The 15,038-nt window shown below is 38.9% G+C and overlaps 1 protein-coding gene across 3 annotated transcripts in view; it reads right to left on the minus strand.

Moving 5' to 3' along the window:
* EFHC2 (EF-hand domain containing 2) overlaps positions 1-15,038 on the minus strand; it is a 183,590-nt gene that overhangs the window by 109,181 nt on the left and 59,371 nt on the right. For all 3 annotated transcript variants that reach the window (XM_089324301.1, XM_008272519.5, XM_089324302.1), the window contains one exon: positions 575-725. In XM_089324301.1, coding sequence (XP_089180427.1) covers positions 575-725 — 151 coding nt within the window. The remainder of the gene's footprint in view (positions 1-574; positions 726-15,038) is intronic.

Consider the following 15,038-nt stretch of genomic DNA (forward strand, 5'->3'; position numbering starts at 1 on the left):
ATTTTTGGTACCTAAATAAACTTAACTTTTAATTCTATTTTTCAATAATTTTTAAAAATTTGACAGGCAGAGAAACAGATGGATAGACAAACAGAAAGAGCTCCTATCTATTCCCTGAACGTACACAATGGCTGGGGCAGGGAACTCTATCCTTGTCTCCCACATGGGTGGCAGGAACCCAACTATCAGAGCCATCACCACTGCCTCACAGGGTCTGTATTAGCAGACAGCTAGAATCAGGAGTCAGAATCAGGAACCAAACTCAGGCACTTCGATGTGGGTGTCTTAACCACTAGGCTAAATGCCCACACCTGCCACAAACCTTTTGAAGTACACTCATACCAGAGCAGCACCTGAAAGGACACCGTACACCACAGAGGATTGAGAGAAATTGCCAAGGTTGAGATGTGCGGAGTAGCAAGCTGATCAGTCACCATCAGTAACTATATGCTAACAGCCTATTGTCAACAAATCTGATACCTGAGCAGCAGCATGGGTCTTTCATGAAGCTAAAGAAGGTATATAGAGGCAAGAGTTCAAAGGAAAAGAACAGTAATTCTGCTTTAATAGATACCTTGAAGCAGTCCACTATTTTTCACCGCTGGTTCATTGACTTGGACTGTGTCATCTTCAAGGTAGAAATAGATTTTATAGTATCTTATTCTGTAGTTTTCGCAGCAATAACCAGGCACTTCATTTTCCCAATAGGCATCAAAACGTAATACCTGTTAGAATCATAATCAGAAACTAAGAAATGAAAAAGGAATTCAGCAAACTTAAAATCAATATAGCTCTTGTGTGCATATTTACTTGTTAATGCAAAAAACGTTGAGGGAAAATTTTCAAGAAAATATTATACACATCGGCTAGGAGAATGAATTTATAATCAAGGTTACAGTACATAAAGATTATTTTACACTTTCATCACCATCTGGTTAGAACAAGGAAATGATATTCAAGCAATAAATCCATCATTCAGCTCTACCATAAACGGAACTAGACTCTGTCTTAGGATTTCCATAGTGGGATTCTTTTTTTTTTTTTTTTTTTTTTTTTTGACAGGCAGAGTAGACAGTGTGAGAGAGACAGACAGAGAGAAAGGTCTTCCTTTGCCGTTGGTTCACCCTCCAATGGCCGCCGCAGCCGGCGCACTGCGGCTGGTGCACCGCGCTGATCCAAAGCCAGGAGCCAGGTGCTTTTCCTGGTCTCCCATGGGGTGCAGGGCCCAAGCACTTGGGCCATCCTCCACTGCACTCCCAGGCCACAGCAGAGAGCTGGCCTGGAAGAGGGGCAACCGGGACAGAATCCGGCGCCCCGACCAGGCATAGTGGGATTCTAAATGTATGTGTTACAAAGAAAATATCCTTTCTCATAAAAAGAATGTAAATTTTGTCATTTTTTTCCCATTAAAAATAACACAAGCTACTTTGGTTCTGGGATAAAATTATCCTCTTGGTCCTGCTGATTGCTTGCATTGAGGCAATTTAAACAGGCAGATCTGAAATTCTTCTAATGTATGGAGCCCCTGCCTCATTCGTCCACAAGGACTTCAAAGAGCGTAGCTCAATGCTAGACTCTGTCAGGCTACACCACATGTGTGTGGAAGGGGGCTTCAGAGGTGAGGTATGATAGGTGGGTTCTAAAGCAGTTATGGTAAAAAAAAAAATCAGAGTAAAAAATGTCATTGAAAATTCCTTAACATTTTGGAAAACTATGCCTTTCAAAGTAAGACACAGTGCATTTTTTCCTCCCACACTGAAGCAGATGACTACCTGCCTCCTCAGCTGAAAAACAGTTACAATTTCTTTATGCTTAGGTACCATCTCATAGAAGCTTTATCTTTAACCACTGCAATTACCTTGACTCTGCTTATGAACTGAGGAAGGCACGGTAATTGAAGACAATTGTGGGAAGGGGCGATTCAGGCTACCATTTCAAGTTTGACCTGGAGCCACAGTATCCTGGAGAGATCTATTTAAATATTCCCTTTGCCTCTCAATTCTGCTGAGGTTTTTATTTTATTGCATTGTATTTAAAGATTTATTTATGTGTTTGAAAGGCAGAGTAACTGGGCGGGGGGGCGCAGATCTTCCATCTGCTGGTCCATTCCCCAAATAGCCACAACAGCCGTCTCTGAGCCAGGCTGAAGCCAGGAGCTTCATCCAGATCTCCAACACAGGTGATGGGAGCCAAAGCACTTGGGCCATCTTCTGCTGCTTTCCCAGGTGCATTAGCAAGGAGCTGGATCAGAATCAGTGCTCCTGTGGGTTGCCAGCATCACAGGTGGCAGCTTAACCCACTGCACTACCACACTGGTTCCCCAAGTTTTTTAAATTAGTTTATTTATTTTTTAAGATTTTACTTATCTATGTGAAAGGCAGAGAGGAGAGAGCTCTTCCATCCCCTGGTTAACCCACCAAATACCCACAAAAGTCAGGGTTGGACCAAGCCAAAGCCAGGAGCAAGGAACTCTATCCAGGTCTCCCGCACACAGATGGCAGGACACCAAGCACTTGCCCATCAGTTAAAGCCTTCCCAAGCACATAAGCAGAAGGCTGGATCAGAAAACGGAGAAGCTGGGATTTGAATGGGCTCTCTGCTATGGGATGCTGATTACCACAAATGATGTTAGAAGTTAAGTTTTAGTTGGTGAAAGGATCATATTCAAAATACAGGGATCAATCACAAACACTGATGAGGCACTGCCTTACAGGAACCGCTTCTAAGAATCTGTTGAGCCCAGGGATCCATACCTTTCACAGTGGTCCTAAGTTTACCTGTTTTCCTGGGTAATTCATCTGCCCTGATTCCAGTTAGGTTAGCTAGACCCCACAGCTAGAATCTTGTCATTTGTGTCATATTTGTATTGAGCAAGCATTTCAGGTAAGATGCTATGCAATGGGACACAGTTTCTAGAATGATAAAAATGTTTTGGAAGTAGACAGAGGTGATGGCTACACAAAGTTGTTATGGTATTAAACTTCATTGAATTGTACACTTTAAAATGTCTAATGGTTAATTTTGTTATGTGAATTTTACCTCAATTTAAAAAGAATGATGTGAGGCCCAGTGCTGTGACACAGCAGGTTAAGCCTACACTTTCGATGGCAGCTTCCCATATGAGCCCCAGTTCAAGTCCCAGCTGCTCCACTTCCGTTCCATCTCCCTGTTAATACACCTGGGAAAGCAGCAGCAGATGGCCCAAGTATTTGGGGCCCCTGTCACCAATGTGGGATGTCCAGAAGACATTCTGAGCTCCTGGCTTTGGCCTGTCCCAGCCCCAGCCAATGTAGCCATTTGGGGAGTGATTCATTCTCTCTGTCTCTCTCTCACTCAGCTTTTCAAATAAAAAATTTAAAAATAAATTTAAAAAAATGCTAGACACTGAATTGCATTAGACCCTTTAAAATGATAAGTTTAATGTCAATTACATATCAATTTTTAAAAAGTAGAGGTGAAAAAGATGTTAGAACCCTTAGAAGGACTGAGAGCTGGGGCTTCACTGAGCTTTCACTGTAAGTAACATACAATCTGAGATGTTATTTCTCTTTGTAATCAGGTAAGACACTATGGGGGGATATTCTTAGCTCTCATTCACTTCTAATATGTTGAATGCTATAGGTATAAATTTATCAATGGCTAATCTGGCATAGGTCAGTTGACGGCAACTGTCATGTACAATGAGACATCAAAAAATTCATGGAAGAATAGGCATTTAGCCTGGGGACTAAGACACAAGTTAAGATACCCAGTTCCCATATCAGAGTATCTGAGTTCCATGTCCAGCTCTGGCTCCTGATTATGCAAACCCTGGGAGGCCAAAGTGATGGCTCAAGTACTTGGGTTCCTGTCATACGTAAGAGAGACCTAGAGTGAGTTCCCAGCTCCTGGATTTGGCCTGGGCCAATCCAGGCCATTGGGGACATTGCAGAGTAAACCCATGGGATAGGAGTTCCCTCCCTTTCTGCCTCTCAATTTTTTTTAAGTTTGTGAAAATGCCTATTATGAAAAAACTAGGGCTAGGTTTCACAAAATGTTGCACCAAAATAAACTTTTTACTTTCATTTTGCACAAGCTTCCTAAGGTATCCTTGTATGTAAGCATTAAGTGTTTATCAATCAAATGATCCACTAAAAAAGAAGAAAACATACTAAGGAGAAAAGGAGAAAAGGAAGACAACATTTTAGGCTGGGCTTTCATATGTCTAAAAGAACGACAGACTATTTCATGTTCTGGTCCCATGAGAACACACGGCTGCTGAACTCCAGCATGAAAGATATATAGCATGTCAAAAAGTGTACAGATGGAAAGATAGAAAAGGAAGAGGGAGAGGAAATTGTGTAGCAAAACAGAATGTGAGGGCAGAGACATCAAATAGATTAGAAGTGATCTCACAAAGATAAATGATATCTATGCAATGGAACTTGATGTATCAGAAAATCCAGAAAAAGAACCTGAAGTAAAAACTGTTAGAAATGAAAATTTAGAGAAATTTAATTATGATACAAGGTTTTATGATCATCATGATAAGTCAAGCGGAGACTAAATAATGTCCTAGAGGATTTAATTGGCTGCAGTTTTCTTGAAAACAGAATATAAATGTCATTTGGCAGGGGCGTGTGATCTTCAGTTCCCCACAGGTCTCCCCAGGCTCTACGGTATTTATTACACAAGCTTACCTACCTGATCTCAGAAGCATTTCATTTTTGATCCTAGCCTAAAGGATATAAAATCTGAAACCAATTAGCTTTGAATAATAGGTATAGGATTTTTCTCACTATAACCGAAAATCTTAAATGTTAATATTTCCAAATTGAGGATCTTCTTACATTTAAAGCCAAAAGAAGCCCAAAGCAGTCAGCAGTGCATTTTGATGGGCAAGCAGTTATAACATGCTATATGGTGCAAAATTAGCTTTGAAGGGAAGGAGTTAATCCTGTTTTCACATCAATTGAGTTATTTGCTTTGAATTGCATATCCCCAAACAGCTGGATTTTAACATTAATTTGGATTCCTAATTTTCTCTTAAAATGTTTTCAAAATGATTGCCTGATGCACCACTGACACAAAAAATAATTGTGTGAAGAAGGCTGGCTGTCACAGGCTAGGGAATGCAATCATAAAGCAAAAGCCTAATTTCTCAGAATAAATCACGCAATTTTTAAAGATGGGAGGCTGGTGAGACCAATGTATGAGTCATAAAGACTATTACTCAGAAACCAAACATCTAAGTGTCAAAAACTCACAGCTGAATTTCTGGAGAAGCTGTTCAGAAAGAAAGATGAAACACCAGTGTGTTCAATAAGCCTCAACATTTTATAAAGAGGTCAATATCACAAACCTAAGTTTGAAATGTTTAGGCTGTATTTTATTAAAAAAGACTCAGACTTAAATTGTGAACTACTAAAGAAGGTATATAATGGTAGGGATAAATGCATGCTCTTATGGATTAGTTACTAGATAATAAAAACTTATGAATGTGTAAAGCAGTATTGTTTATTCTTCCTGAAAAAGATGCTATTAAATCACTGGTGTCTCTCTTCATTATGGAGCTTTACAATCAAGAAAATAAAACTATAATAAATGTGGTACATATTAGTAGTAGCTCCTGTATACATCATAAAGGCATATTTACAAAGATTTATCATGTTAATTCACAAAATTATGTCACAAACAGATATTATAACAAGCTATAGTCACTGACTGCAAAGTAATACTAAAAATGTTAATGTGGTTATAAACAAAGTGTCATTCCTAATAAACAGACAAAAGTAAATTTAAAAATACAAAAAATAAGTATAGAATAAAATTTAAAACCACACAAACCTATAGGATAAAGGCAAACCCAGGGTAAATTCAGGGATTTAAACTATTATCTAGGAGAATTTCGAGTTTGGGAGAGAGGATAAATTGCTAATAGTGATTATCAGCCTTAGTTGTATATTAAGAACTTTTAAAAAATTGACCAGGCCTAAGCCTAAATAAATTAAATCAGGATCTTGGTGGGGGGGTTAGTATTTTTCAAAAGCTACTGATGGGGTTTAGGACACGATGCCCCAAAATGTGGCATGTTGATGTTTGAGAAAACAGCAGAAAGAGTAAAGTCTTTCTTTACTTTCTTTATCACTAAAGCAGGACAAAAAAACCCTAGGCAAGTCTTTCTTTCTGACATTCTCGTTTCTCCTTTCCTGAAGACCCTCATGTGACAGTGGTCCCGCCTTACACCCAGAAAGAAAGAACGTCACACAGAGACACAGAATCTGAACAAACAGGCTTTGTTAAATTCACCCTAGTTTTTTATCATTAGATCATATCCTTTTGTCCTCCAATCATACCTCTGTATGACTGTCCTTAAAAATACAGTTTTCTCCTGTTTCTTTGAGTTTTCATGTCCTGTGTACTTAAACATTCATTTGTACACTTTTGTTAATCTGTCTTCTCTTATTGAGTTCTCAGCCATGAACCCTGAGATGGATAAGGAAATGTTTTCGTCTACTGTCCCCAGGTAATTCTGAAAAGTAGCCAGCATTTAGAACCAACGAGAAATGATTCAAAAAGAACATTTGAGGGGCCAACGTGACATAGCACATAAAGCTGAGACCTGCAATTCTGGCATCCCATACGGGTGCTGATTTGTGCCCAGGCTGCTCCACTTCTGATTCAGCAGTGGAAGATGGCACAAGTACCTGGGCCCCTGCTACCCACATAGGAGACTCTGATGAAGCTCTTGGCTCCTGGTTTTGGCCTGGCCCAGTCCCAGCCATTGTGGCCACCTGGGGAGTGAACCAGAGAATACAAGATCTCTCTCCCTCTCTCTCTCTCTCCTTCTCTCTCTGTAACTGACTTTCAAGTAAATAAACGAATCTTTAAAAAACATAAATAACCATTTGAAGAGATACACAAGATGGTTCAATAGGGAAAAGACACACTGATTTTGACCACAGAAAGATACTAGAACAAGCGAGGAACTGTGTTCCCAGGGCACAGTTAGAGAGAAGTTTGCAGTGGAGGGTCTACAGAAGGGAGAGAGACTCCGTGGAACAGCAGGGACTTTACAACCACAAAGCAACTAGTGGGATACTGCTAGCGACTTTGCTGATGGGGAATCCATCTTCTCAGAGCCAGGTGAAAGAACCTGCAGCCCACACATCAGTGGTGACATTCCCTGAGGGAGAAACCTGTGCTCCCCACTGACTTGACTCAGGCCTGAAGCACTGGCAGGGGGCAGGTGCCCACCTAATCCCTGAAGAGAGAGCAAATTGCTTTCCTCCCCTCCCCCAACCAAGGATTCTGGCGACCACCTAGGAGGAAGCACCATCTTAATAAGGCAAGTGGAGGCTTCAGAGGCCCGTGCATCACAGATGGATTTTGTTGGAGGGATAAATCTGTGGTCCTTACTTTTTTTCTGACAGGCAGAGTGGACAGTGAGAGAGAGAGAGACAGAGAGAAAGGTCTTCCTTTGCCGTTGGTTCACCCCCCAATGGCCACTACGGCCAGCGCACCGCTGTAATTAAAAGATACAGAATGACTGAATGGCTTACAAAAGAAGACCCATACTTATGCTGTCTACAAGAAACACATCTCACCAACAAAGATACAAACAGACAAAGTGAAAGAATGGAAAACATTATTCCATGCAAATGGAAATAAAAAACCAGTAGGAGTAGCCATTCCAATTATCAGACAAAACAGACTTTAAGACAAAAGCAGTTAAGAGAGACAAAGAAGGGCATTATGTAATAATCTAGGGATCAATTCAACAGGAATTTACCATAGTAAATACATATACATTTACAATGTATAGGGCACTCAGATATTTAAAACAAATATTAATGGATCTAAAGGGAGACATAGGCCCCAATAGTAACGGGGTACTTCAATTTCACCAATGGACATATCAACTAGACAGAAAACCAACAAAGAAACAACAGAGCTAATCTACACTATTGACCAAATTGATCTAATTGATATCTACAGAACATTTTATCCCACAGCTGCAGATTACACATTCTTTTCATCAATGTGCGGAACTTTCTCTAGGATAGACCATATGCTAGGCCATTACACAAGTCTAAACAAATTTTTCAAAAACTGAAATTATACCATGTTTTTTTTTTTTTTTTTTTTTAGCGTTAGAGGTCTTCCTTCCACTGGTTCATTCCCCAAATGGCCACAAAGGCCGGCGCTTAGCCAATCTGAAGCCAGGAGCCTCTTCTGGGTCTCCCACACGGGTTCAGGGGCCCAAGCATTTGGACCATCTTCCACTGCTTTCCCAGGCCATAAGCAGAGACTTGGATCGGAAGAAGAACAGCCAGGACATGAACTGGTGTCCATATGGAATGCTGGCACCACAGGTGGGAGCTTACCCTACTACCCCATAGCACTGGCTCCATCATGTATCTTTTCTGACCACAATGGAATGAAGCTGGAAATTAACAACTTAAGAAACTCTAGAAAATATATGAATACATGGAGACCAACAATATTCTACTGAATGAACAGTAGGTTACAGAAGAAATCAAAAGGGAAATAAAGTTCCTGGAAACAAATGAAGATAATGATATAGCATATAAAAACCCATGGGATACAGCAAAAGCAGTGCTAAGAGCAAAGTTTGTAGCAATTAGTGCCTACACATCAAGAAATTGGAAAGGCATCAAATAACTGATATAATGATGCATCTCAAGGATCTAGAAAAATAAGAACAAGCTAAACCCCAAATTAGGAGGAAGAAATAATAAAAATTAGCAAAAAGATAACATTAAAATAAAAAAGATACAAAAGCTCAGTGAAATTAAGAGCTGCCTTTTTGAAAATAAGAAACAAAATAAATAAAATTGATAAACCATTGGTCCAACTAACCAAAAAATGGGGGAGAAGATCCAAATTAACAAAATCAGAGATGGAAAAGGAGATGTTACAATGGATACCACAGAAATAAAAGGAATTACCAGGAATTATCACAAACAGCTATACGCCAACAAATGGGAAAATCTAGAATAAAGGGATAGATTCCTGGACACATACAGTTCACCAAACTTGGGGCACAAAGACATAGAAAACCTAAATAGACCAATAACCAAGTCAGTAATAAAGACACTCCCAAAAAAGAAAAACCCAAGACCAGATGGTTTCACTGCTGAATTCTACTAAATGTTTAAATAATTAATCCCAATTCTTCTTAAACTATTTAAAACAATTGAAAGTGAGGGAATCCACCCAAACTCCTTCTATGAAGCCAGAATCACCTTAATTTCAAAACCAGAAAAAGATACAAGAGGGTCCAGTGCTGTGGCGTAGCAGGTAAAAAGCCACTGACTGCAGTGCTGGCATTCCATATGGGTGCCGGTTCGAGTCCCAGCAGCTCCATTTCTGATCTAGCTCTCTGCTATGGCCTGGGAAAGCAGTAGAAGATAGCCTAAGTCCTTGGGTCCTGCACCCACATGGGAGACTTGGAAGAAGCTCCTGGCTCCTGGCTTTGGATCGGCTTAGCTCCAGCCGTTGCAGCCAATTGGGGAGTGAACTAGCAGGTGGAAGATCTCTCTCTTTCTCGCTGCCTCTCATTCTCTCTCTGTTTATCTCTGACTTCCAAATAAATAAATAAATCTTTTTTTTTTAAGAAAGAAAGAATGAAAGACAGACAGACAGACAAGAAATACATCTATAGACCAATATCTTTGAACAACATAGATGCAAAAATCCTCAATAAAATACTACTAGCTAATCAAATCCAGCAACACATCAAAAAGATCATCCACCTGGACCAAGTGGGATTTACATCTGGGATGTATAGATGGTTCAACACAGAAATCAATAAGCATAATACATCACATTAATAAGCAGAAGAATAAACACCATATGATTATCTCAATAGATTCAGAGAAGCACTTAATAAAATGCAATATCTTTTCATGAAAAAAAAAAAACCTTAAGCAAATTGGGTATAGACAGATCCTACCTTAACATAATCAAGGCAATATACAACAAACCCACAACCAACATCATATTGAATGGGGAAAAGTTTGAAGCATTTCCACATTTCCACTAAGACTCAGAACCAGACAATGATGCCCATTCTCACCCTAACTATTCAATATAGTTTTGGAAGTTTTAGCCAGAGTCATTAGATAAGAAAAAAAATCAAAGGGATACAAATTAGAAAGGAGGAATTCAAATTATTCCTGTTTGCAGATGACATGATTCTACACTATGGGAACCAAAACTCCACTAAGACATTATTGGAACTCATGACAGTTTGTCAAAGTTACAGGATACAGAATCAACACACAAAAATCAACATCATTTATATATATAAATAATGCCATGGCTGAGAAAGAACTATTCAGTTTTATTCAGAACTATTCAGTTCTATTCACAATAGCTACAAAAATAAATCATACACCTTGGGATAAATTTAACCAAGGAGGTGAAAGATTTCTACAATGAAAATTTCAAAAGAAATAGAAGAAGACAAACAAAACTGGAAAATCTTCCATGTTCATGAACTGGAAGAATTAATGTCATTAAAATGTCCATACCACTCAAAGCTATTTACAGATCCAAAGTTATCCCAATCAAAATATCAAGGACATTCTTCTCAGATCTAGAGAAAACCAATGCTAAAATTTATATGGAAATACAAGAGAACCCTAATAGCAAATGTACTCTTCAACAATAAAAACAAAGCTGGAGGCACCACAATACCAAATTTCAAGACATATTACAGGGCAGTTGTAATCATTACAGACTGGGAATGACATAACAGACACGTAGACAATGGAACAGATTAGAGACCTCAGAAATTAATTCATGCATCTACAATCAACTAATCTTTGACAAAGAGTTAAAACCACTCCCTGGAAAACGGACAGTCTCTTCAACAAATGGTGTTGATAAAACTGGATCTCCAAATGTAGAAGTATGAAACAAGACCTCTCTACTTTACATCCTATACAAAAATCAACTCACAATGGATCAAGAATATAAACCTAAGACCTGAAACCATCAAATTACTAGAGGAAAACATAGGGGAAACACTGCAAGACATTGGCATGGACAAGGATCTTTTGGGTCAGACCCCAGAACCACAGGCAGTAAAAGCAAAACCACACAGATGTGATTATATCAAGCTAAGAAGCTTCTGAACAGCAAAGGAAACATCCAACAAAGTGAAGAGGCAACTGACAGAACAAGAAAAAAATTTGCAAACTGTACATTTGATAAAGGATTAATATTCAGAATACATAAAGAGCTCAAGAAATTCAACAACAATACAAACAATCCAGTTAAGAAATTGGCTAAGGATACACACAGGCATTTTTCAAAGGGTAAAATACAAACAGCCAACAGACATATGAAAAAATGCTCAGGATTGCCAGCCATTAGGGAAATGCAAATAAAGACCACAATGAGGTTTCACCTCACCCCTGTTAGAATGGCTATCACCCAAAAATCAAAAAACAATAAATGGCTGGCGCCACGGCTTACTTGGCTAATCCTCCACCTGCAGTGCCTGCACCCTGGGTTCTAGTCCTGGTTGGGGCACCAGATTCTGTCCCAGTTGCTCCTCTTCCAGTCCAGTTCTCTGCTGTGGCCCAGGAAGGCAGTGCAGGATGGCCCAAGCTTGGGCCCTGCACCCACATGGGAGACCAGGAGGAAGCACCTGGCTCCTGGCTTCAGATCGGTGCAGTGCGCCAGCCGCAGGGCGCCAGTTGCAGCACGCCAGCCGTAGTGGCCATTTGGGGGGTGAACCAACAGAAAAGGAAGACCTTTCTCTCTGTCTCTCTGTCTCTCTCACTGTCTAACTCTGCCTGTCAAAAAAATAAAAATAAAAATAAATAAATGCTGGCAAGGATGTAGAGAAAAGGTACCCTAACACACCACTGATGGGAATGTAAACCAATACATCCATTTCCATCATGGAAGACAGTACGGAGATTCCTAAAAATCTACTATATGATTCAGCCATTGCAAATTTACCCAACGAAATGAAATCAAGGAAAGTTATCTGTACCCCCATGTTTATAGCACCTCAATTCACAATAGCTAAAATAAGGAATCAACTCACATGTCCATTAATTGATTAATAGATAAAGAAACTGTGGTTATATATACACTATGGAATACTACTCAGCCATAAATAATGAAATCCTGTTTTTCACAACAAAATGGATTTAACTGGAGACCATTATGCTTAGTGAAATAAGCCAGTCCCAAAAAGGTAAATATCATGTTTTTTCTGATTTGTGGTAACTAATATATAGAACACAAAAGATGTAATGTATATGAGTGAAATTGACATTTCCTTATTTAGTGGATGATTACACTTGTGATTGTAAAGCAAATCGAAAGTATATCATTTTAAAAATTAAAAGAAAAATAATAAAGGAAAAAAGAAGGAGAGAGAGAGAGTGAAGGAGGGAGGGAGGGAGGGTAGGATGGAAAGTATCATTATGTTCATAAAACTGTATATACAAAGTACATGAGATTTGTTCCCTTCATACAAATAAATTTAAAATGAGAAAAATATTAAAAGCACAAATTCTTTATATAAATAAATTTAAAAGGAGAAAAAATTGTTGAAAGTACAAATTCCTCATTTTCTTATTTGTCATAAGGAAAATAAGTACAAAAAAGAATAAAAGTACAGATAGATGAACCTGAAAGGAAAAAAAAACTATAATAAATAAATCTAAGAGCTTTCTCTTAGAAAAGAGAAGAATATAAATGAATAAAATCAGAAATGAGCATTCATGACAGATAGAATAAAATAAATTACCTTATAATAAATTATATAAACATGAAAAGAAAATTTAAAATCTCAAATAAATGATTTTCTGTAATAATTGTGACATATCAAAAACACAAAGACCAAGCTAATACCCAAGTAAGAAGTGAAAAGTTACCAAAGAATTACCCCAATAAAGGTTCCAATCAGGATGATTTACTAATGGATTCTTTCAAACTTTCAAGGAAAAGGAAATTACTATATTATTTAAGTCCCTCAGGATATCAAAAAAAGATTGAAAGCTACTGCCTAAGAAAATACACCACAGAAAAAGTAAACTATGGGGCAACAGTTCACACCCCAGCTGCATAGTTATAATCAGCAGTAGTTTCTCAAAATCCTGATGTTTGAACCACACCCACACTCACATACACATACAATAAAATCATAATCTCAGGGTAGGCCCAGCCATCACTGATTTTTAAAGCTCCCCAGGTGATTACAGAGTACAAGCCAAGGTCAAGAACTACTGCTACAGAGCATTTTCACTGCTTATGATTTATAAGAGAAGTTCTTAAAACAAAGAATTCAATAGTCCATAATAGTTATTTTATAAGCCCCTACACAAAAAGCAGCATTTCTTCACAGAAGCAAACATGTGTCCAAATTTAGAAATAGAACAAATATAAAAGTATCTCATGCTTTCCTACCACACACTCATTTTGAAATTGAAGAGTAGGATTGAGGAACACTGTTTTTTCTTCATGTTATATGTTGAACTCCCAGTACAGGGTTAATCTTACAGGTATAAAGTAAACTCAAAATAGATCTGTGTAAATTAAGAGTGGGAATAGGAAAAGGAGGAGGAAGAAGGGTGGGAGAGTGGTTGGGAGGGAGGGTAGGGTGGGAAATATCACTATGTTCCTAAATTTGTATGTATATGAAATATATGAAATTGGGGCCAGCTCTGTGGTGTCATGGGTTAAGCCTTTGCCTGCAGTGCCGACATCCCATATGGGCGTCAGTCCAAGTCCTGGCTGCTCCACTTCTGATCCAGCTCTCTGTTATGGCCTGGGAAAGCAATAGAAGATGGCCCAAGTCCTTGGGCCCTTGCACCCATGTTGGAGACCTGGAAGAAGCTCCCGGCTCCTGGCTTCGGATCAGCCCAGCTCCGGCCTTCACAGCCATTTGGGGAATGAACCAGCAGATGGAAGACCTTTCTCTCTCCCTTTCTCTCTTTCTCTCTGCCTCTGTAACTCTCCCTTTCAAATAAGAAAATAAATCTTTTTAAAAAAGTAAACAACATTAAAAAAAGAAATACATGAACTTTGTATACCTTAAATAAAATTTATAAAAAAGAAATTGAAGAGTAAGAATGAGTATTTGGTCTAGTGGTTAAGACATCGCATAGGATCCACTCCCAACTAACGCTTCCTGGTAATGCATACCCTGGGAGGCAGTAGGTGATGGTTCAAGTAGTTGCATCCCTGCCACCCACATGAGAGACCCAGAATGAGTTCCTGGACCCTTGCTTCAGCCTGTCCTAGCCCCTGCAGTTGTGCATATTTACGGACTGAACTAGGGCTGAGAGCTCTCTATCTTTGTCTCTGTTTCCTTCTCTGCCTCTGCCTCTCAAATAAATACAAATTTAAATTTAAAAAAAATCCAAGGATAATTCCTTAAGTTACAAAGCATATGCTTTAAAACCAGAGCCTAAATCCCATTATTATGTTTAATTAAACCATGTAGCTATCATGATCAGAAACAGAACAATAACACTGCTACCAACATCATCATTTAATATTTTTTAGAAGTTTTAAACAAATATAAAAAGATAAGAAGTAAAAATATGAGTAAGAAACAAAAGATTATCATGGGAAGATAATGGCACAGGCAAAGGCTGAAAAGCTAATAATAAATAAAAAATTTCAGTATAGCCACAACTGAATAAAAAATATTCTTATGTATTAGCAGTGAACAGCTAGAAGATATAGTGTGGTGAGGCTAAGGTCAAGGTGCACTAGGTTAAGCCACTGCTTGTGATGCTGGCATCCCATATAAGCACCAAGTTTGCATCCCAGCTCCTCCACTTCCATTCCAGCTCCCTGCTAATATATCTGCAAAAACTGCAGAGGATGGTCCAAGTGCTTTGGCTTCTGCATCCATGTGGGTGACCCTGATGGAGTGCCTGGCTCCTGGCTTTGGCCTGGCCCATCCCTGGCTATTGAGGTCATCTGGGAAGTGAACCAGCAATAGAATCAATCAGTCTCTCCTCTCTCTCTCTCTCTCTCTCCCCTCCTCTCCCTCTGTG

This window comes from Oryctolagus cuniculus, chromosome X (genome assembly GCF_051225735.1).
Source record: "Oryctolagus cuniculus isolate XC-2025 breed Fujian yellow rabbit chromosome X, ASM5122573v1, whole genome shotgun sequence".
Classification (NCBI taxonomy): Eukaryota; Metazoa; Chordata; class Mammalia; order Lagomorpha; family Leporidae; genus Oryctolagus; species Oryctolagus cuniculus.